A 24,866-nucleotide genomic window follows, 5' to 3' on the forward strand; every position below is an offset into this window, starting at 1 on the left:
CACACACACACACACACACACACACACACACACACACACACACACAGAGACACAGACATAGACACACACACACACACACACACACACACACACACACACACACACACACACACACACACACACACAGAGACACAGAGACACAGACATAGACACACACACACACACACACACACACACACACACACACGATAGCCACCAGAGTGTATCGCAGCTTCCGGTTACGGGGCATTCTGGCTGCGCAGCACTCATTCACCAATGGGTAATGTTTAGATGGATTTTAGGAACTTCCCCTCGATTCTGTTGGCTCTAACGGTTAAATAGACACACACACACACACACACACACACACACACACACACACACACACACACACACACACACACACACACATACACATACACACACATAATGCTGCAATAAATCACAGGTTGTTAATATCGCACACATGTATCTCACCCTTGCCATCAGAATCTGAATTGTGTTCATTCAGAGGGGAAGAATTTAGTTTCATGACAGTTGCTCCATTTGAGAATAAAATAAAATAGAAAATAAAATACCATTAAATAAAACATTTAATGTAATTTAAAAATATACAATACAATTTGATAAAAGAACATATATCAAGCTAAAAATAACAACATGAGATTCAAAGTAATACAAATGTAACAATGTGAGCATACATATGTATAATATTCAGTATACAGTTATGTAGTTGGTAGCAGTTATTAATAAATATATTAATATTGAAACCAGATGATGATAATACATTTAATAATAATAATAAATTGTATTTTTATTCATTGCTAAAAGTAATCCCAAAGTGCTTCAAGGGGCGTAATGATGATCTAGGGATGAGCCAACACTTGTGTTCTTAAACAGCTCGCATGTAGGAGGCCTGTGTGTATTTAAGTGTGTGAGTTTTAATGTCTGTTTATGTGTGTGTTGCAGATCACGTGTCTGTGGGTGGCCTTGGTGACAGTTTCTATGAGTACCTGCTCAAGGCCTGGCTGATGTCTGACAAGACTGACGACGAAGCAAAGAAGATGTATTATGATGCCCTGCAGGTAACACACACACACACACACACACACACACACACACACACACACACACACACACACACACACACACACACACACACACACACACACACACACACACACACACACACACACACACACACACACACACACACACACACACACACACACACACACACACACACATGCTGCTGCCATCACGTACACAGATGTAATCTCTTCAATCAGGGTTGAGGTGACTTTGACTCTTCGGGGATTAAACTGCAGGTGGAATTATTCTTCGTTCCCCTGCAAAGATTAAGCCATCTATACAATAATAAATCATATACTTTGATAATGGATTCATCATTTGAGTCATTTGGTCTATCCAAAATGCCAATTATTATCTTCTTCCAGCCTATCATTTGTGAGGACTTCCCACCTTTCTCTATTTTATTTCATAGAATACTGAATATATTTTGGTTTGAGCTGTTTTCGTAAAAAAAATAGGACATTTGACATCACTTTTAACATTTCATAGTCCAATCATAATCACTACTTGTATCCCTAGACTTTTCATAACCATTACTTTTCGACAAAGAGAGCCCGACCTGTTGTTTAATTCTAGTTCTTATTGTGTTTCTAGCATGTGAAGGCTGAACAAAGGACAATATGTAATGTGTTTGAAGGACTGAGACTGCATGTTCTACTGGAACAGAATCAGTGACAGGATGTTCTCCATCTCATATTATTATTCATTACTACATTTTCTGATTATTTTATCACATCTTGTAAAATATGTGACAGGTTTTTTGTCTTTTTCAACTCACTCAGTTGTAAACCGTCGTCTGTTTTGCCATGTTACACAAACCAATAACATCTTCTGTTCATGTGGTTTTTACCCGTTAGCGGTAATTGTCCGACTAAAGCAGAAATCATCGTTTGTCAGTTGTCTGCCGGTCCCTAAACGCACCATCTGTGAAGGCTGTTAAGCACCTTTTCTCTCCCGATCGTCACATCATGTTTAACACTGATCTCTGAGGGCTGTGATTTCCAATCTGTTGTACTTCTATCACTCAGAGTCATGCTACATTGTTGTATCTCAATAACAACATCGACGTATCCATATGTTAGAACTAAGGCTGAACATTCACACATGTATCCTCATGATTCATATAGAAACGGTAACGCTAATTAATCCCATCACCAAGTTCGACCCAGACTTCTTTCCATAACTTCAGTGGGATTTTACCCATGAATTGCATGGCTGTGAAAAAGCAATTAAAGCAGGCTATATGTCTAGCACTGACTGCAGATATAGCTCGATATAAACCAATAACTTCACTCGTTGTTTTGGTGAAAACAGAGGAAAGGTATTTTGCTCAAGCATGCACCAATTTCCTGAAGTTGCACATGAGTGGGAGATAGCGGAGACCACTGTAGGAACAGATGGTGCTCACAATATGATAACACACCAAGAATACTTCCATACCTGCTAATTTGTAGCACATATTATACAGAGATTGATCACAGCAGCTTTGTCGATGCTTTAGCTAAGTGTCGGAAAATCGTCAGGCTTCATTCCAATAACTCACTAAGCTGATATGTTATAATAGAGTAAGAAACCCCTCTGATTTCTCTCACTGGTTTGTGATACATCTCTATATTACAACACCACACGTGTGTTTGTTTTATCTCTATGATGAATTACCACTATAGCTATGGTTTTTGCGATGGTCGTTGACCCCTCTAGCTATAACGTAAACACTTCATGCGTCATTCACCAATAGAAAACCATGAGTGTATAGTGTGCAGCCGTCAACCTCGGTTTTTTAAAGGTCACCTATTATGCAAAACCTGTCTGAAAATGAGCTGATCAGATTTTGGCCACTTTATGATGTCATAACGATGTGTTGTCTTGTGTAACCATTAGCCAATCAGCAACCAAGGTAACCCCCCCCACCTTATCACCTGAATCTCCTCCTAGAGCACCATTGTGTTCTAGGGCTGTACCGAATATTCGTTCGTTGGAGTACTATTCGGGTTTCAATTTTGTTATTCGGATATTCGGTTTTTTTGACAGCTGCTCTGCCTCATTGAATTTATTGAAAACTCCGATATCAACGTAAGAGCTTGTGCCTCTTCGAAGGGTGCTAACACTTAACCATAAACGTTATTGTTTACTTTCTCCGTCTTTATATGTAGATATTACTTTTTCTCCGTTAATCTCCGTCTTACATGAACAAATAACTATAAAACAACAATACTGTAGAATAACAAAATGAATGCCGTGACAAAAACGAAATACAAGTGTTGAAGCCCCCCCCCCTCCCCCCGCGCTGGCCGAATATTCGCTGCTGATTACTACCGAATATCCGGAGCCCGAAAAATGGTATTCAGGACAGCCTTATTGTGTTCTTTTTTTCAAAATGTCTCTCGGAGGGGCGTGGGGAGGGGCTCCTTATTTTCATCTAAAGTAACAGACGGAGAATCAGCACTTTGGAAACAGGGCTGAAACAGAGGGGATTGTGGGTAATGCTGCAATGATCTGTTTGGTGTTTGGAGCCAGACACTTCAGAGACCTGTTCTGTATATATCTGAGGTCTCCCTTGAAGAAGAGGTCGATGATCTCAATGGGACCACCTGGTTAAATAAAGGTTTAATAATAAAATAATATATTGATGAAACCAGTATAATAGGGGACCTTTCAGCTGTTCTCATTGAATGGATACCATCGAAGTTTGAACGTGTTTACAGATGGTGAGCTGCATGGATTTCCTCCACGGGGTTTTGTGTCCCTCATGCCCCCTCTGAGTCATAATGAATAGCTGCATGATAATAATGGACAACAAACATGAGAGCTTCACAGATAGAAAAGTGCTCTGTGTTTATGTCCCTCTGCAGGAGGGTATTAACGGCATCTAGTCGCCTAAATAACCTTGAAGCTCATGGCTTAATAAAAGCAATCATTCAAATGATGACCATGTTAGCACCATAGATATTTCCTGCAGCACTAACATGGTGTTTCGACTACATGGGGGCTCAGTTGGACTAATTTTGAGTTAAAACGATCGCTATCTGTCACTCGGACCACTGCTGTGCTAACATTCTCAAACATTCAGTGTTTCATCTCTGCTCAGGAGCCACGTAGTGAGTTATGATGAGACAAACACATTTCCATACAAGTAAACGAAGACAAGGAGCGGATGAATAGCTTTTTCTCTGCTTAAATAAATTGTCAGATTAAGTTATGGTGACAAGCGTCGGGGCTCAGCTGGAGAGAGCTGACTCACCGATTGTTTCTCTGTTACTCTGGGGAAATGTTTATTACATGGAGACTGAAACGCAGAATTAACCATGAAGGGGAAACTTTACCCATTATCCCCCCTCGATATCCAAGGATTAGACGCGCTCTTGATTTAGTTGCCAACAAGAACAGCAACAGGGGGAATATCTGAAACACAGCAGGAACATTATCAATCTGAGCCGCGTTAAAGGGGCAGTACACCTTAAATACTTATCTTACCTTAACATCTAAAAGGGGTGGAAGAAGTAGAATAAGTCATGTTCTTTACATAAGTACAAGTAAAAAAATATATACTCAGTTAGAAGTAAAAGTGGAAACATTTCTAAGAAAAACTCATTTATGCCTTTCAAGGGACTATACATATGTGTATGGGACCCCTGATAAGAGCAACTTATAACCATGGCTGTTGAATTTCAGGTTTTTGTTTTTTGATATCTTTTATTTATTTTTTTAGTTCTCTACATTTTTCAATGCTAAGAAAAGCTAGCATGTACAATGAGTTGTGTTGAACGTACAAACACAACTCTTAAAGGGGAACTATTATGCAAAATCCACTTCTCCATGTCTCTTCTACATCAACATGTGTCCCCTCTTCTTCATGTCTCTTCTACATCAACATGTGTCCCCTCTTCTTCATGTCTCTTCTACATCGACATGTGTCCCCTCTTCTTCATGTCTGTTCTACATCAACATGTGTCCCCTCTTCTTCATGTCTCTTCTACATCAACATGTGTCCCCTCTTCTTCATGTCTCTTCTACATCAACATGTGTCCCCTCTTCTCCATGTCTCTTCTACATCAACATGTGTCCCCTCTTTTTCATGTCTCTTCTACATCAACGTGTCCCCTCTTCTTCATGTCTCTTCTACATCAACATGTGTCCCCTCTTCCTCATGTCTCTTCTACATCAACATGTGTCCCCTCTTCTTCATGTCTCTTCTACATCAACATGTGTCCCCTCTTCTTCATGTCTCTTCTACATCAACATGTGTCCCCTCTTCTTCATGTCTCTTCTACATCAACATGTGTCCCCTCTTCTCCATGTCTCCTCTACATCAACATGTGTCCCCTCTTCTCCATGTCTCTTCTACATCAACATGTGTCCCCTCTTCTCCATGTCTCTTCTGCATCAACATGTGTCCCCTCTTCTCCATGTCTCTTCTACATCAACATGTGTCCCCTCTTCTTCATGTCTCTTCTACATCAAAATGTGTCCCCTCTTCTTCATGTCTCTTCTACATCAACATGTGTCCCCTCTTCTTCATGTCTCTTCTACATCAACATGTGTCCCCTCTTCTTCATGTCTCTTCTACATCAAAATGTGTCCCCTCTTCTCCATGTCTCTTCTACATCAAAATGTGTCCCCTCTTCTTCATGTCTCTTCTACATCAACATGTGTCCCCTCTTCTTCATGTCTCTTCTACATCAACATGTGTCCCCTCTTCTTCATGTCTCTTCTACATCAACATGTGTCCCCTCTGTGGAAAGAGACTCTGAAAGTTTCAGGAACAAAGATTCTCTCTCTTTTTGATCCATTTCTATAAAAACCTGTCTGAAAATGAGCTGATCAGATTTTGGCCACTTTATGATGTCATAACGATGTTTTGTCTTGAGTAACCATTAGCCAATCAGCAACCAAGGTAACCCCCCCCCCCCCCCCCCCCCATCTTATCACCTGAATCACCTCCTAGAGCACCATTGAGTTCTTTGTAACCAAATGTCTCTCAGAGGGGCGTGGGGAGGGGCTCCTTATTTTCATCTAAAGTAACAGACAGAGAATCAGCACTTTGGAAACAGGGCTGAAACAGAGGGGATTATGGGTAATGCTGCAATGATCCGTTTGGTGTTTGGAGCCAAACACTTCAGAGACATGTTCTGTATATATCTGAGACCTGTGATATATTGATGAAAAACAGTATCATAGAGGACCTTTAAGTTTTGAAATTGATAAACAAAGTCAAGCTGTTCCTCGCTGTCTTCCAGGCGATAGAAACGAACCTGATGAGGAAGTCGAGCGGCGGGCTGACCTACATCGCGGAGTGGAAGGGGGGGCTGCTGGAGCACAAGATGGGTCACCTGACGTGTTTCGCCGGCGGGATGATCGCTCTGGGAGCCGACGGAGCGCCCAGCGACAAGACGGGCCACCAGATGGAGCAGGCCGCCGAGATCGCACGCACCTGCCACGAGTCCTACGCCAGAACCTGTAAATATGCTCTCAACATGATCATTTCATTTCATTTCATTTCAAACCTTTATTTAGACAGATTAGTCCCTTGAGATCATCGATCTCATTTACAAGGGAGACCTGCATCATTTAGTTCCACATGAAACATAAAAACAACATACAAACAACAGAGGATATCATATTTACATATTCAACATTTACAAATACCCAGAGTGTCAGAAAGCATTTCATTTAGACATGCCTTAAATACATTCAAAGAAATAAAAATGCTCAATTTCAATTTTGCCTGTAGACTGTTCCAAGCAAGTGGAGCTGCGCACATAAAAGCTGTCTTACCTAAGACAGTCCTTACTCTTGGCACATCTAACAAGACTATATCCTGTGATCGCAGACAATAGCTGCTTGCAACTTTCTGCTTTATCAATGAACAGATATAATACGGGAGTTTGCCCAACATAGCTTTATAGATAAAAGTGTACCAGTGACTGAGCCTCCGTACAGTGAGTGATGGTAAACCTGCCTTGGTATACAATGTACAGTGATGAGTAAGTGCTTTACAGTTAGTGACAAATCTCAGAGCACTATGATACGCAGCATCTAGTTTGCTTAGGTAGTTGGCAGGTGCATTCATATACAGCAGATCACCATAGTCCAGCACAGGTAAAAAGGTCACAGTGACTAGCCTTTTCCTGGCCTCAAGCGAGAAACAGGACTTATTCCTGAAAAAGAAACCTAGCCTAACCCTCAGTTTTTTAAGCAGGTTATTGACATGAAGTTTAAAAGAGAGACAGTCATCAAGCAAGATACCAAGGTATTTGTAACAGGCAACAACTTCAAGTTTTGTTCCTTGCGTTGATACAATATCTAAAACAGGCTCTGGTGACTTTTTAGCTTTTGAAAAGAGCATTATCTTGGTTTTATCCACATTTAAAAGAAGCTTTAGTTCAGAGAGCTGAGTCTGAATAATGTTAAAAACAGCCTGTAATTTAACAACCGCCTCCTGAATGGAGGGACCTGCACAATACATCACGGTATCGTCCGCATAAAAATGTAAAGTAGCTTCATCCACATTTTCACCTAAACTGTTGATATATATGGAGAATAAAAGTGGACCTAAAACAGAACCTTGAGGAACACCATTAGCAATGTTTAACCACTCAGAAGACAGCCCATCAAAGTGAACACATTGGGACCTTTCAGAGAGGTAGTTCACAAACCACCCCACTGCATGGCTGGATATGCCAGTACTGAGTAGCCTCTGTTTTAAGACACGATGATCAACGGTGTCAAACGCTTTGGAAAGGTCAATAAACAGAGCTGCACAACTCTGTTTATTATCTAGCATACTAGTAATATCATTTACCACTTTCATTGTTGCAGTGATGGTGCTATGTTTCTTCCTGAAGCCTGACTGATGTTTAGACAGGATATCATTTATACATAAAAACTCCTTTACTTGTTCACTCACAAGTCGTTCGAGCACCTTAGCCAAAACTGACAATTTAGAGATTGGCCTATAGTTATTTAAAATAGTTGCCTCCCCTCCTTTCAGTAGAGGCAGGACATAAGCAGACTTCCATACTTTAGGAATTGTATTTGTGCTGAGGGAGAGGTTAAAAAGAGAAGTAAGAGGTGGAGCAATAAAATCTGCAGCTATCTTTAAAAAGAAAGGTTCTACGTTGTCCGGGCCAGCCGGTTTCTTAGGATCTAACTTGGATAAAGCTTCATGGACAATACCAACAGTTAAAGGAGTAAAACTGAAAGGGTTTTCCAGACCACATTGTTCAGAGTCAAGGACTGGAGCGTTCACAGAAGCAGAAGCACAGTCAGTGACAGAATCAAACAGAGAGCCACAAGAGACAAAATGCTTATTAAAGCAATTTAGCATGGTGGCCCTGTCTGATATAATGCCAGATGCTGTGGTGAGGTACGGAGGTAGCTCATTTGGGATATCACCAGTGGAAATCGATTTTATGGCTTTCCAAAATTTACTAGGATTATTCAGGTTTTCTGTGGTAACTGACAAATAGTACTTTGACTTAGCACTTTTGACATTTGAAGTAAAGCTATTCCTTAGCTGCCTAAAGCGTAGCCATTCTACCTCTGAGCCTGATTTCCTAGCCTTTGCCCAGGCATTGTTTCTCTCATGAAGGAGACTGGACATTTCAGCAGAAAACCAGGGATTGTTTCGTCCCTTCACTCTAAATTTACGCAGAGGTGCATGTTTATCTATAATTTTTATAAAACCAAGATAAAAATAAGACCATGCAGTTTCTACATCAGCACACAGATCGATTTTTCCCCAATCAAAATCAAACAGATCATGTAAAAAACCCTGCTCCACTAAGTGTTTTTTATCTCTCTTTGTGATGATGCGTGGTTTAACTTTTTGGACCTTAGTGTCCCTAATTGTGGCTACAACACAGTGGTCACTCACATCATTAGCAAATACTCCCACAGATGAGTATTTATATGGAACATTTGTTAAAATTAGATCAATTAAGGAGGATTTATTTGGGGACTTAATATTTGGGCGAGTAGGACTGTCTATAATCTGAGTAATGTTCAAAGAGGTACACAGGTTTTTAAAATCCTCTGACACAGAAGTTAACCAATCCCAATTAAAATCACCAAGCAGCACTATTTCCTTGTAGGAAAGTAGAGATAACAGTTTTGCCAATGAAGATAAGGAGTCCTTGACAGCCGAGGGGGCCCTGTAGCAACCCACCACCATGACCTGTTGACCCTTTGTTACTTCGACATTCACAGCTAAAAATTCTAGTTGTTTACTAACAGATTTGGAAACCATTTTTGTTACACAAAACTTATTTTTGACATAAATGGCAACGCCACCACCTTTTTTAGGACGGTCAGTGCGATATACATTGTAACCATTTATGTAAATGTCAGAGGCCAAGATCGATTTGTCTAGCCACGTTTCTGATAAGACAATGACATCAGCATCAGTTGAACTCGCCCAAATACGGACAAAATCTAATTTAGGTAACAGACTGCGCACATTTAAATGAATTAAACCTAACCCCGATCTAGAACTAAAATCAGCCGGAGTAGCTATTTGACTAAAACTACCAGGTGGACCCGGATTTGGCTGTACATTTCCTGATAGTAACAACAATAAAAATACCAAGCACCTTTTCCTCTTAATCAACACACATACATTTTCAGCTGTTCTAGAGTCACCAGCAAACTTCGCAAAAGTGAGATTAGAGTTCAAAAAACAATTCTGAAGGACCATTGTGGCAGGCATGTGAGAAAGACAGACATTTGACGAAATGAATGTCCGCGACAGTGCAACTAGCAATTGTTTGTGCAACCCATCCGAACCTGTACAGGGGATGTCCACTGCGGGCGGCAGAACGGACCCGCATCCAGCAGAATTGTCAGGATGACTAGCGAACTTCTCCTTGTCCAGCACAGTCAAAAAAAGGCACAGCAGAAACACGACATTTGCCATTTTCCCAGTCCAGCTCAACAGCATCCACGATGTTCCCGAAGCAAAACCACGTCAGGACAGCAGCAAGGAAATAGGCAATCAGCAGTGTGGCAACACTCCGGTTTCTCCGCGGTATCTCCAGACCAGGCCTCCCCCGCACAGTAGCACCCAACAGGTGGGAGTAGGCCTCTAACAGCAGGTGGATAGCGGCCTTCAGCCGTGGGAACCACCACCAGCAGAAGCAGAAATGGGTGGACGGCAGGCCCTCAAACCGCGGCAGATCCTCCACAGATCAATGGCGTTAAAGATGGAACATAGATGGACATAGATGGAGCCTAAGCCGGAGAGCTAGATCTATGCTAACAGATGCCAGATGCTAACAGGTAGTGGGAGCCTGTAAAAATTGCGACTGCCTCACGCGATTGCGACTGCCTCGCAAATTGTGAATCATAAACAACAACAATGTTTATGTCGTTCATTTTATTGGTCACTCGGGTTTCAAGATCAGTCAAAAGAAAAGACACTTGAAGTACCAAAAGTAAACATTATGATAATTAGTGATGTAATAATCTGTAAGCGTCACTATTTTTACAGCTGGTATAGGTTGGTTTAATTTAAACTGCTTCATATAGGCTACTGCCGGGTAAATAAATACTTCATATTAATGACTCGTACTAAATGACATGATTATCAAATCTTTCAGTTTGTTTGTACAGACAGAGATCGAAATACCGTTTCCCACAATCCCGAGGAATACATAATACAGATATATATACAAATATTAAAAAATACATGTTTATACATATATATATATATACAATCAACATGAAAACATATGCACACATTAAGACACAATAATCAATATATACAAAATAACAGTCACTTCGATATCTTCAATAGCTGATTTTGATTATGGAGCCACAGATGGAAGTTTGCTTTTGTTAGTTGGCGTCAATTTTGTCTAGTTTTATGGCTTTTTTCGATCATTTCTGTCAAAATAGAAAAAAGGGCGATTTTGTCTAGTTTAAAAGAGCAATATAAATGTCAAGAGCCACAGTTGCTGTATCAAATTAAATTACTGGGTACCAAATATGTGTCTCAATACTGGCTTTAGGCGTGTATCTTATTTCAAAAAGTTATTATGTGATTAAGTGTTATTTCAAAGAGTCTTTTATTTCACAAAATGTAATAATTTGCTGTATTTTAAACCCAATTATGAGACACAATTTTTAAAGGTAGTCCTGAAGGGCCCACCAACAATTGAATAGCATTTTATTTTAAAGTCAACATTGACAAGACATATCAATAACATCAAGTCGACATGTGGATAAATCTAAGTAATATAAAGTCAAAAGAAAGAATATCAGTCACAATTCAATCTTCTTCAAGGCTGTTTGAACCTAAAACCTCCTCTTATGTAAATCTCCCCCCCCCCCCCCTGTAGCTCTGAAGCTGGGTCCGGAGGCGTTTCGTTTCGACGGCGGGGTCGAAGCCATCGCCACCCGGCAGAACGAGAAATACTTCATCCTCCGCCCCGAGGTCATCGAGACCTACATGTACATGTGGAGGTTCACACACGACCCCAAATACAGGGAGTGGGGCTGGGAGGCGGTCCAGGTACGTTTCTGAATACATGATCTTATATTTAACAGTTTGCATGTTCATTTAATACAAGACATTTCAGATCAGTTTTTTTCTCAAACTCTTAAAAACCCAAATCAGGAAGAGAGTTAAGCAAGTTATTGTTAGAAACATCTCACTCGTCACCGGTTTGAGCTTCAATCTCAGGATCCATGTATTTATGGTCCTCTCAAGAATGGAAGTAGTCATCACATACAGAGCATCAACTAGTTCCTGAACAGTGATTTCTCAAAATCTAAAAATGTGGACTTTTTCATCAAAATTCTAACTTTTTCCTCAAAATTCTAACTTTTTCATCAAAATTCTGACTTTTCCCTCAAAATTCTGACTTTTTCCCTAAAATCTGACTTTTTCACAAATGTCTGACTTTTTCCCAAAATAAAAAAAATGTTGACTTATTGTCAAAAATCTAAACATTCTGACTTTTTCCTCAAATTCCGACTTTTTCTCAAAAATCTCAAAATTCTGACTTTTTCTAAACATTCCGACTTTTTCTCAAATCTCAAAATTCTGACTTTTTCTGAATACTTCAAATTGTTAATAATCACTGGTCCCCGGCTTGAGCTTGAATCTCAGGATCCATGTATCTGTGATCCTCTCCAGAATGGAAGTAGTCATCACATCCAGAGCATCAACTAGTTCCTGAACAGTGTCCTTCACATGCTGATATCCAAGAGAGGGAGTTACACAGTCTCAAGATGGAGGAATAGAAAGCCGTATTCAATGTTTACTTCAGATTAGCTCCACGTCAGAAATGAGCATGCTTGTCATATGTCTCTCTCCATAGAGGCTGAATCATCATGTTAATCACATAGCTATCATATGCCTCAAACAGTCCTGATGCTCTTCTAGGTAATCACACATCCTGTCATGTTCACAGCTACAGTTGATACCTTTGTTATCATGTTGCTCTCATGATGGAAGAGGACATTCAGTATTTTCCCAACACTCATAATGATGGATGTTTCTGGTCACTGATGTCTGTATTTCCCTCCAGGCTCTGGAGCAGCACTGCAGGGTGGAGGGGGGCTACAGCGGAGTCAGAGACGTCTACGCCTCGACTCCAAACCACGACGACGTGCAGCAGAGCTTCTACCTAGCAGAGACACTCAAGTAAGACACACACACACACACACACACACACACACACACACACACACACACACACTCCTTCACTTCTGTCCTCCTAGGATTGTGCTGTGATTGCACTTTATGGAGGGAAAAAGCCACCTGAGCCCTGAGCCACCTAAGTGCCCCGATAAACATGCCCGTCGTCATCTTGCAACATACTAATATTGTGTGTGTGTGTGTGTGTGTGTGTGTGTGTGTGTGTGTGTGTGTGTGTGTGTGTGTGTGTGTGTGTGTGTGTGTGTGTGTGTGTGTGTGTGTGTGTGTGTGTGTGTGTGTGTGTGTGTGTGTGTGTGTGTGTGTGTGTGTGTGTGTGTGTGTGTGTGTGTGTGTGTGTGTGTGTGTGTGTGGTTAAAAAATTAAACTGTGATGTGCTACAATATGGTAATAATAAATAGTTATAATATAGTAATATACATTTGAGCCTCTCAGATATGGAGATTTGAAATTCTACCTTTTTTATTTATCTATGTTTTGATTATTTTTAATTGATTTGTTGTTGCCTTTTATTTTGTATTTATTAATTTTATTCTTGATAATGTTAACTTTAATTTTATTTCTGTATTTATTATTTTATTTTACTTTATGTTATTGGTTTATTTAATTTCTGATCTCACCTTAACCCACCTGTTATTAAACCCATCTGACCTCTTATAACACAAACCAGGGTTAGGGTTAGAAGTGTTGTTTACTAGTATGTTAATATAAATCAAGCTACACAGTTTAAAAGGTTACTTCTTAAACTTGATATCGTATTTAATCCGTTTTATTTCAACAGTAAAGCTCCTGAACTCTTCTTTCTCCCACTCTTCCTCTACATTTATAACCCTCTCTGTTTTTTTGTACTCCAATCGAAATGTTTATGGCCTCTCCTGCATCCCCCATCTCTCCCTCCCACTTTCATTTCCTCCTCTCGACACGCACACACACACACGCCAGACAGCTGTTGACAGGAAGTCAAGGTTAGCCTAACAGAGCCTTATGGGGGCGAGGTGCCATCCAATCCACTTTTTTTTATAGGCAGTCAATTTTAACAAGCGTCACCTCTACTCCTGATTACCACACACACATACACTCACTCACTCACAAACACACACACACACACACGCACACACACACACACACACACACACCTCTCACAGGTCCTCCACGCTGTGACAAACAGATCAGAGTGTATTTTTTCTCTTGATCAGTGTCAGAAAAAGCCTTCTGCACAGAAAAAAGTCAAAGTGTGATATGAATATTTTTATAGCCGTGATAAAATATGTTTTTCCAGAGGGGGGCAGCACAAAACAAACATCTCGTTAGCGTCGAACAGATAACTAGAGAAACATCAGAGTGACCACCAGCATGGACAGCAACACAATGGAGTCACATCTCCTGCACGACGTCCCAGACGGACCTGAACATATCAATCCCATTTAGCACACGCCCATAGGTCCAATCCTCTAATGTTACTCGGGTTGTTGTTGAGTCACTTCCAGGATCCGTCTTCCCTCCAAGGACACGGCCATACTTCACTTCCTTACAGAGCCCCTGTAAAATGATTGGTCGTGCTTTTTACAGTCTACCGCTTCCACAGATGATATTTTTTAATGGATTTGTTGTCAAAGCACTTCAGATATTCATTGCTATCAGGATGTTAAGAGCATTCTATGGAATATAACAAAAAGTGTATCTCGAGCCGGTTTCTCAAACTTACCTACCCCACCTTTAAGTAAATATTAACAGTATTTAGAAGTGCAAAAATCGCGGTGGAAGATACGTAATTGCACATTATCATAGCACATTATTCATAATAATAATATTGCACTTGTTATATAGCAGAGGGTGTTATCTTAATAGGCGAAGTATTACAACAGTGTAGAAATATGAGAAAAGTAAATAACTTTTTGAGCATTTAAAGTATGAGTAACCATGTCACAGTAAAGGCACAACATAGAAATGTGGAAATGACTCTACGAGGGCCTCTTTAAGTACAAGTACAAAAAACGTTGAAATATACTAGTAGTTATTTTCTAGTGATGCATTCATGTGTTGATCATTTTCATTTTGCCGCTGGGAAAGATGGAGATAACTCAATGATGCATTCAAGTACATCCGGATTTATAAGTTATATTTGGCTTAGCAATATGATTTGAAATGAAGTATTTACACTGAACAAAAATATAAACGCAATACTTTTGTTTTTGCTCCCATTTTTCATGAGATGATCTCAAAGATCTAAAACATTTTCTATTTACACAAAATAACAATTTCTCTCAAATATTGTTCATAAATCTGAGAAAATCTGTGATAGTGAGCACTTCTCCTCTCCGAGATAATCCATCCCACCTCACAGGTGTGGCATATCAAGATGCTGATTAGACAGCATGATTATTTCACAGGTGTGCCTTAGGCTGGCCACAATAAAAGGCCACCCTTAAACATGCATTTTTGCTTTATTGGGGGGGTCTGGGGGGGTCCGAAAACCAGTCAGTGTCTGGTGTTAGGGTTAGGATTAGGGTTAGGGTAATGTTGTGAATCGAGTGGCCTGTGTTCGTCGTCCATAACATACGCCCGCCCATACCATAACCTCACCAACACAATGGGCCACTCGATTCACAACATTACCCTAACCCTAACCCTAACCCTAACCCTCACACCAGATACTGACTGGTTTTCGGACCCCCCCAGACCCCCCCAATAAAGCAAAAATGCATGTTTAAGGGTGGCCTTTTATTGTGGCCACCCTAAGGCACACCTGTGCAATAATCATGCTGTCTAATCAGCATCTTGATATGCCACACCTGTGAGGTGGGATGGATTATCTCGGCAAAGGAGAAGTGCTCACTATCACAGATTTTTTCAGATTTGTGAACAATATTTGAGAGAAATGGTTATTTTGTGTATATAGAAAATGTTTTAGATCTTTGAGTTCATCTCATGAAAAATAGGAGCAAAAACAAAAGTGTTGCGTTTATATTTTTGTTCAGTGTAGTAACTAAGGTTGTCAAGAGTACAATATATGATTCCAAATGATAAAAGAGTAGAAGTATGAGGTAGAGTAATAGTACCTCAAATATGTACTTATGGCGCATTACCACTGCAGCGGGTAGCCCCGTTTAAGCGTCCTTAATCGTCCTCAAGCGGCCAGGCCAGTTTTTGGTGGCCTTTCCATATAGCGTAGCACCGGCTAGCGGGTACTTTTTCCCTCTTTTTCCGGCCCCATAAAATCGTGGTTCTATCAGGCCAGGGCCAGGGCTGAACTAGTGACGTCAACACTCTCGACTGCTGATTGGTCAGAGAGAAACGTCACAGAGAGATCATCCCTAGCGTCGCAGATATATCTAGAAGCAAGCTTGCAGCATTTTTATACACAGCAGTTTTGTAAATGGAGGAGCTACAAAAATGGCAACGTCAAAGAAAAGCACACCGTGGTCGACCGAGGAGGTGACGATGTTCCTACATCTCATTGGGGATGATCAAATCCAGCAGGAGCTCGACGGAACAACTCGAAATGTGAAAGTGTTCCAGGATGTCTCTGCACAGATGCCCCGCCTACACTGCGTTGCTACCCCAGGTCCTAAACTGTAATGGAAATGCGCCACGGCCTCGGACGGCCAGCGAGGCAGCCCGAGGCCTGAGCGAGGACGCTTAAGGACGCTTAAACGGGGCTACCCCGCTGCAGTGGAAATGTGCCATTAGTAAGCACAGTTCTTGAGTAAATGTACTTAGTTACTTTTCATACTTTTTTTACTTAGTGTCCTTTTATCTGAATCATCTCTAAAAATTCCCTTTGAGCTACATTTTCTTTCTTCTTATTGAACTCCCTTTCTCTGAATCTTCGTGATGAAATCTTGATCTAATCGCACCGGATCACCGCAGCCCACAAACTTCTCTCACGTACTTTCACAGTCCTCTTTTGTTATCCCAGAGTTGCTTCATAACATCTGATGTCATTGGTCCGCAGAATTTCATCACTTGAAGTTTCATAAAGCGGTCGGAGCCGCCTGTCTTCCTCCACTCCACATCTGTTTCATATTTCTGGTCTGGCCGGACTGCCTATAACTATTGCAAAAGAGACAAGCAAACTAATATCTAGAGATATCTCAGATACAGAACAGTAAACAGATGCCAAAACAAGTTATGTTCAGCGTCTTTCTCCAAAGCAAACTTTATTTTCCCCTCATTTAAACAGTTTGTATCTCAGTACTCAAGGTTCAAGGTTCTTTATTGTCAAACTAACATAGCTACAGAGTCATTATGTCGTTGAATATCTTAGGTCACAGGCTTCTCCAACAATTCAACACAATAATACAGATAAGCAGACAATATTAAAGCAATATTACAGTATATTATATTAAAAGTAATACAAGAAAAATAGTTCTAAAAAAAGTGAGAAAGTGGAATAGTGCAATACAAGTCTATATACAAGTTATTGGAATGATATATTGTATACTGATGTATTATCTGTTCTGGATGTGACATATCTTAGAGCAGATACAGCTATAGTTTGAACAGAAATAAAAAATCCACTTACCATCTTTTTTCTAAAGTTTTCACTGCATTTCAACATCTTTGGATGTAGTTTTCTCAGTTGTCTAATAGTATATTCAGCTGTAGTGATATTAATTAAACCTTTTTTAATGGGAAACCTAGTAAAAATATTAATTTAAAGTGGACCTATCATGCTATATTTGAATAATATAGTGTAGGACCATACCTATATAAGGCATATTTATACTTTTTATTTTTCAAAATACCAAACAGATCATCGATTTTATCCATTCCTCATTTCGCTCAATGTAACACTGTCTTTACATGGGCTGATTCTGTGAGAACAGCACCATCTACAGGCCTGGCATGTGTACTACAGCGTCTCCAGCGCTTTCCAACGGCAATGTCCGTGGCTGTCTCCTCCTGATTGGTGGAGTTGGCCCAATAGCCGTAACGCCACTTCTGTGACGTCATAGAAGTGTTCAAATCTGGATCAGTCTGTATCAGATGTTGCAGCCCCTTTTTAAGAGATTTGGGTATGGAGGAAAATAGAGACGTTACTGCTACAGGAGTACTGTAATGAATGATTTTTACAAAATTCAGAGACGGAAATATCCAGCGTACATTTTTTTTTTTCTAATATTTGGTCATTTCCTTCTCCCAAAATGCCAGTCTTATAGTTGTTCTGCCTATTGTTTTTTTGGTTTTTTTAACTTTTTCTTTTTTTTTGGAAACAAACAGCCAGACAGACAGCATAATAGCAGTTAGCAAACAAGTAGGGTGACAACATAGAAAACAAAAAACAAAACAAAGACTAAATAAAACAAAAAAAGGGCTGTGACAAGACAAAAAAAAAAGCAGTCAACAATTGTTGATGTTTCTTTACCTTGCACACGGTCGTAGTGCCACATTTGAATGGTGCAAATGCAAAACTAGTGTGAAATAGTAGCTGTATTGCATGCTACAGGGTGCAAAGGGTATGTGAGGTGGAAAAATGCTCTTGGCGTGTTAGACCACTGTGAAAAAAGAGTGCTTTTTTTATCTTTAAAAGTTGATTTTAACTTCTTCTTCTTCTTCTCATTATAACCTGTGGTCTCAATTTCAATTCAGCTTTAGTAATATTCAATTCAATCTTTTTTAATGGGAACCCAGTAAAATGATAATTTAAAGACGCTACTTCTATTTGCCAGTTCCTGGAGTGTTGTAATTAAGTAATTCGTTTTTCGCACCTTTTTATTGATGTTTTTAACCTCGCAAAAAGCTTTTTTATGATCATTGGGCCACATTTGACTGTTGCAAATGCAAAAACTAGTAAGTCTTTCCTACATGCTAAAGCAGGGGTCTCAAACTCAAGGCCCGGGGGCCAAATCCGGCCCGCGACTTCATTTTATTTGGCCCCGTAAGAGCTGGCAAAGAATATAATACGTTTATTATATGGTCACATGCCACTTTACAGAATCACGTTGCCCATAAACTACATGTCCCACAATGCATCTTGTTGTGTGACATTTGCCGTGGCACTTCTGCTTTCAGACGTAGTTAATCACTAAGTTATTATCCTATCAGATAATAATCCAATTCAGAGGCAATCATGTAATATAAAACATTATTTTATATATATATATTATATATTTATATAGTTACAAGCGGCCCTTTGAGTGCAACCTTTATGCGAATGTGGCCCGCGATGAAATTGAGTTTGACACCCCCGTGCTAAAGGATATGTAAGGTGGAAAAATGCTCTTTGCGTGTTGGACCACGGTTCAAAAAGGGCTCTTGCTTCCCATGTTTACCTTTTCTTAATCTTCAAAGTTGATTTGAACATGCTCTCCCACTCATCATACCCCGAGCTGTGATCCTGCTGATGCTCTATTACTCTAAGTTGTATTAAATCATCTCTCTCTCCTTCGTCCTCAGGTATCTCTACCTGCTCTTCTCCGATGACGACCACCTAGCCTTCGACCACTGGGTGTTCAACACCGAGGCTCACCCTCTGCCCGTCATCAAGAAGGACAAAACAGACATCCCCAACGAGGTGGAGTAGAGACGACCTCATCGTTCACTAAAGACCCTCTGATCCTGTCCCCTGAGCCTCCTGCTGAAAACACTTCGCCTCGCGGAGCTACAGAAGCCTCTCCGATGGGGTTCCTCTTTTCATTTCTAACGGGATCAAAAACAGAATTCCACTCGTGAATTCTTGCTGTAGAATCCGGTTTTTCTTTTTTTTTCTTGAACCGACACTTACTGCCGAGTAATAACTCCACATAATGCAGTGATATCATCAGACGGGTTGTAATGCTCCTGCATTGCAAAAGGACTCTCTGAAGATGTCATCGAGCGGCAGTTGATGTCTCATCCAGAGGGACACCGTTAACCGTCAGTGATTTTGTTGTGAGTAGCTTCAGCTTTTGTTTTGTGTGAGAAGGGGAGAGACCTCTTGTGGATGTTTCAGACCTGAGCTTTGGGCACCAGAAGGACTGCAGCTCTGGTCTGAGGATTAGAAAGGCGGACTTTAGAGGACGTGGACTTCTCTCCGGCTTCATTATCACAATAGGAACCGGCTTCCCTGCTTTTACAAAACCGTGTGGTTGTCTCTGTGGGAGTGACGGAAAGACGCAGCACAACCAGAGCTCCTCTGCTTCCTGCCCCGCCTCCACCTGACTGCTTCCTCTCTGAGTGTTGGTGTGACTCCAGCTCTCTGCCTGCCACTGATTCACTTTCCCCCCCGACGTCTACACAAAGCTCTCCTTCTGCTCATCTGTGTCTTTATCTGGCTTTGTGCACCATATTTCCTTTTCTCCCTATTGGCACTGATATTTCTGGGGTTTGACTGATACTGGTTTCTCAAATCCACGAGTAAATAATCTTTCCTTTCATTCTTGTTTGCAGGATTTGACTTCTTGCTATCTTGAAAATAAGCTCATTGCCAATGAATACAGGGTTTCAAAAGAGTCTTATAGTGTTGTACGACCAAATAAAAGAAATACATCTCACCTCTATGTCCACTTTTGTGGAGCTGTCGACCACAGCTGTCATGCAGGATGGTCACGCATTAGGCGATTTAACACATCTTGTAAATGGACATTAAGTTAGTTATATACTATGTCCTAAATCAATCAAAAATGTTCACCCCCAATATTCGTGTTGGATTAAAGTCATTGAAACGAGGACATTTAATTTAGAATTTCCACAAACAGCTTCTGCAAATATTGCTTTCCTTCAATTAATCAAAAATAACATTAACATGCATTAAAAAAAAACTGCATTTTTAGAACCAACACGTCTCTAATGATGAGGACTCTGATTAATCACATTCATGAACAAACCTGAGTATCAGTCAAACCCTTCCTCCTCTTCCTCTTCCTCCTCTTCCTCCCTTCTCCGTGCTCCAGCTCCAGTGTAGAGCAGCCTGTAGGATCTTCTCTCCTCTATGAGGGGACGCAGACACTCGACTTATTTCACCCTCACACACACTTCCACACACACACACACACACACACACACACACACACACACACACACACACACACACACACACACACACACACACACACACAAGAAGCCATACTGATTCCAGCAGCTTTACCATTGTGACGTTGAAATGTTCTTTGTTTCCTTCATCCTCATTTGTTGATAAAACTGTGTTTGTACATTTTCATCATCCATGTCTGTTGTTCAGTTAGGATTCCTCCTGCTGCCTCTGAGCTGCAGCCACATAACAGTCCAGTTAGTGTTCGATCTCGTGCCGTCACTGAGGAGAACGAGTAGCAGTATCACCCGCTTTAAACAGTCCCGGAGCTTTAGGTAAAGTCCCCCTGCCTCAGATGAGGATCATTCCTGCTTTTGAATTGGATATTTAATCTAACTGGCTAAAAATCAGCCCGAGAGGTGACACCGTGGCTCCTTTATGATAAGTGGAAGATCAGACCTGTGGATATCCATCTGAGGATTACATTTGATTCTTATCATATGTATGGTTTTCCTCCAGAGGCTAACATCTGTCTTTACACCTGTAGAAGTCCCAGTCGTTTCCTTTACTCTACTGCCATCTAGTGGTGAGGTCTGTCTATTACAGTCCGTGTGAGACGGGGTTAGATGACTGGAGTGTGGAAAGATGAGAACATTATGTACCAGTCACTTATTTACTTCTGCTGTCGACCAAAACTTCAGATTACAATGTCTATGTGTTAGGATTAAGGAAAGCTATTCCACTCATTATTCAATATGCTATCAGACGGTCCCATTATTACAAAAAACGGAGTATTCTCAGCTCATCAAACAAAAATAAAAGTCACTTCATCAGAATAGATCATGACAAAACCTGGATTTTTTTGTAAAGGATTCTTTGGCCTTTTGACCTCTGATAGATGCAGACTAACTTTCTGAGTTTAATTTATCCACTTATTCATCAATTTGAGCATTTATCGTGTCTATTTGGTGGAGAAATTACATTAAAAGAAGGTAATGGAAATTAAAAATACCCATAAATCAGCTTTAAACCGACTGTCTAGAATACTTACACTCACTACTTTAGGACTTTAGGCTGTAAAGGAAAAGTCTGTCATCTTGGCTCCTGGTTTTCACCCAAAGGTATTAGTTAAAGAAATACCCAGATGGTTTCAAAAGTAGTGTTTTTTCCACATGTATTTCCCAGCATATCCTAAATGTGTTGAGTTTTCTGCGGCAAGGCGACGCTTACCCTTTAGTTTACACTAAATATTATCAAAGGAGGATTACAAAAATGCAGATTAAGTGAATTCCAGAAGTGAGTGACTTGATTTCCAGCCAGTTGTATTCATAGAAAGAAATGGACACCGATTCATTCCCCATTGTAACTACCTGTGTACGAACATATCATATCATGTGGATCATAGTTGAATATTATTAGTTGTGCGCTGTGAGGAATCCCTCCATTTTGTTCACTGTACAAACTCCGTGTTTCTGTTTCTCAGTTGCTTTGGAGGCATTTATTACCCATGTTGTGTTGTAATGGTTGATTTTTGCTGATTGTGTTAATTTATTCTGTCGTGGGGAACATAGGACTTCTGGGAGCAGACCACCAGGGGGCGCTGTGGGCTTAATTCATATGTATCTACCAAAAAAAACAAAACGTGAAAGCTCCTGTAGGTGCGGCTTTTCTTAACATTATGAAATCACCAATGATCAGAGGTGTTAAGAAATGCTGCCTTTTATAATGATGGGAATGGAAACCTGGGATCAAACCAACGGGAGGATAGGAACTGTCTGAATGTACCATCCAATGTGAAGTATATATTTTATATGCATTTATTTCTTGTCTTCTTGTGTTCACTTCTGCGTGCTTTTGTTGTTCATTGATCTCGGAAAGCACGAAGAGTGTGTGCAGACGGAGAGATGTGTTTTCTAAAAAGCTGTTAATGTAGGAAATGATCCATAACCGCCCCGTGAGGCGCATCCCAACGTGATAGATGACACGGAGAATAGGAATATTCAGCAATATATCGTAAACAATATCTATTTAAGAGTTTATTATGTAGTAAGGAAAATATGAAAACGGTCTGGTTCATAGAGATGTGTGTTTAGTGATGAAGGAAAGTGAGGTTTTGCAGATTGTGGAAAACAGCGCTGTAATGCAGCTCAGTGTCCATTAGATTAGAAGGACACTTTAAATATTATATTTTGGCTCATTATTGGCTTCTTATCCGGCCAGTTTCGTGTGTGAAGTAAAGCAGCCAAGACATTTTTTTGATTGAGATTTAATTTGGTTCATATGTGTCTCTTCTTTCATTCACACTTAAGATATTACCACGTGGTTTTATGGCCTGGATGCAAAGTCAAATAAGGATACTAAAAGTTAACATGGACAAATAAGAGTGGAAGGAAATGATTGTAGTTCATAATCTTCCTTTTGTAGAAGTAGTTTCATTGTAAGGCTTTAAGGCAAAATAAGGATATTGATGCAGCCTGGATTTAATTGATTATTATTATTATATATTAATTCTGATTACAAATCAAACGTATATTCTTATAGAGATGGTACTGGTGGGGGTTATACGTGTGTCTTCAAAAAGTATGACGGTGGTTGTTTTTCAAAGATGTCTCGATGGACCTTTGAAGCAACGGTTTCATTTGGGACGTAATGGTGTGTTAAAGTATCTGTGTGCGAGTATTTGACTTGTGATTCAGTCTTAAAGGTTTCATGGAAAGACAGACTCTTGATGGATTTGGATAAACTCAAAGTCAGCGGATTAAATTCTGCAGATTCATCTGAACAAGTCATTTTGAACACTGTGTTGTTGTTACTGATCCGTCTACCTGAATGCAGAGGAAACGCAGAATGTATTTGATTTTTCAGAATGAAAGCTTCACACCGCGGGACATCAGGCATCTGCTCATTTCCATATGGTGATTTCTCTTGTGTTGATTCAATGCCTTTCTTTCTGTGACAATTAAAGGGCAACTCCACCTTTTTTTTTTTCATTCAGAATGAAGTCAGTCTTTGCGGTAAATGAACCACTTCTCCCAAAATATTTTCTAATTTATATCGCTCTGAAATCTTTACTTTAATCACGAGTGTTCACCAAACACGACTGAATTCATCTGGATGTAAAAAAATGTTCCGCGTTGCTCTTTAAAAGGTTTGAATGAGTGAACCTCAGAAATGTATCTGTACAAAAATATTGCTGATAATCATTCCATTGCACATAGTTTACTTTGCGTTTATATGCAATATCTTAATTTTGTGGGGAAAATCTGTTTTGTTGTTAATGTTATTATTATTGAAAAAAAAGTGTAAATATTCCATTGAGGCTAGTGAGCCGAATTACATTTATATAAAAATCTTCTGATCTTATGGATTAAAATGATATTAATAAGCAGCAGACTTTTTAAGAAACTATATTTGTTACACTTCTATTGTGAATAAAAAAATCTTTTAATACGTGTGTTTTTTAAAGTCTTTTTTGAAGCATTTTTTCGTCATAATACAAAAATAAATAAGGTTTTTGTATTTTTTAAAACCAATTCCTACTGATTATAATACATTAACCTCTTGAGGGTTATGATACGTTCTTTGTAACCAGTTACATAATGAACGGAAAAGAGGCTGAAATAGACCAAATAATATGTTCCTAAGTATGTTTTAAAGGTCACCTATTAGGCAAAGTCCACTTCTCCATGTCTCTTCTACATCAACATGTGTCCCCTCTTCCTCATGTCTCTTCTACATCAACATGTGTCCCCTCTTCTTCATGTCTCTTCTACATCAACATGTGTCCCCTCTTCTTCATGTCTCTTCTACATCAACATGTGTCCCCTCTTCTTCATGTCTCTTCTACATCAACATGTGTCCCCTCTTCTTCATGTCTCTTCTACATCAACATGTGTCCCCTCTTCTTCATGTCTCTTCTACATCAACATGTGTCCCCTCTTCTTCATGTCTCTTCTACATCAACATGTGTCCCCTCTTCTTCATGTCTCCTCTACATCAACATGTGTCCCCTCTTCTTCATGTCTCTTCTACATCAACATGTGTCCCCTCTTCTTCATGTCTCTTCTACATCAACATGTGTCCCCTCTTCTTTCTGAAAGTTTCAGGAACAAAGATTCTCTCTCTTTTTGATCCATTTCTATAAAAACCTGTCTGAAAATGAGCTGATCAGATTTTGGCCACTTT

At 40.0% G+C, this 24,866-nt stretch overlaps 1 protein-coding gene across 1 annotated transcript in view; it reads left to right on the top strand.

The window, feature by feature from the left end:
* The window catches only part of man1a1 (mannosidase, alpha, class 1A, member 1), a 168,112-nt gene extending 143,981 nt beyond the window's left edge, over positions 1-24,131 (top strand). Inside the window, exons 8-12 of the mRNA XM_079644772.1 lie at positions 949-1,064; positions 6,309-6,528; positions 11,409-11,581; positions 12,603-12,718; positions 19,130-24,131. Of these exons, the coding sequence (XP_079500898.1) occupies positions 949-1,064; positions 6,309-6,528; positions 11,409-11,581; positions 12,603-12,718; positions 19,130-19,256 (752 nt within the window). The 3' untranslated portion in view covers positions 19,257-24,131. The remainder of the gene's footprint in view (positions 1-948; positions 1,065-6,308; positions 6,529-11,408; positions 11,582-12,602; positions 12,719-19,129) is intronic.
* Positions 24,132-24,866: the final 735 nt, after the last annotated feature.

Source organism: Notothenia rossii, assembly GCF_949606895.1.
Source record: "Notothenia rossii genome assembly, chromosome: 8".
Lineage (NCBI taxonomy): Eukaryota > Metazoa > Chordata > Actinopteri > Perciformes > Nototheniidae > Notothenia > Notothenia rossii.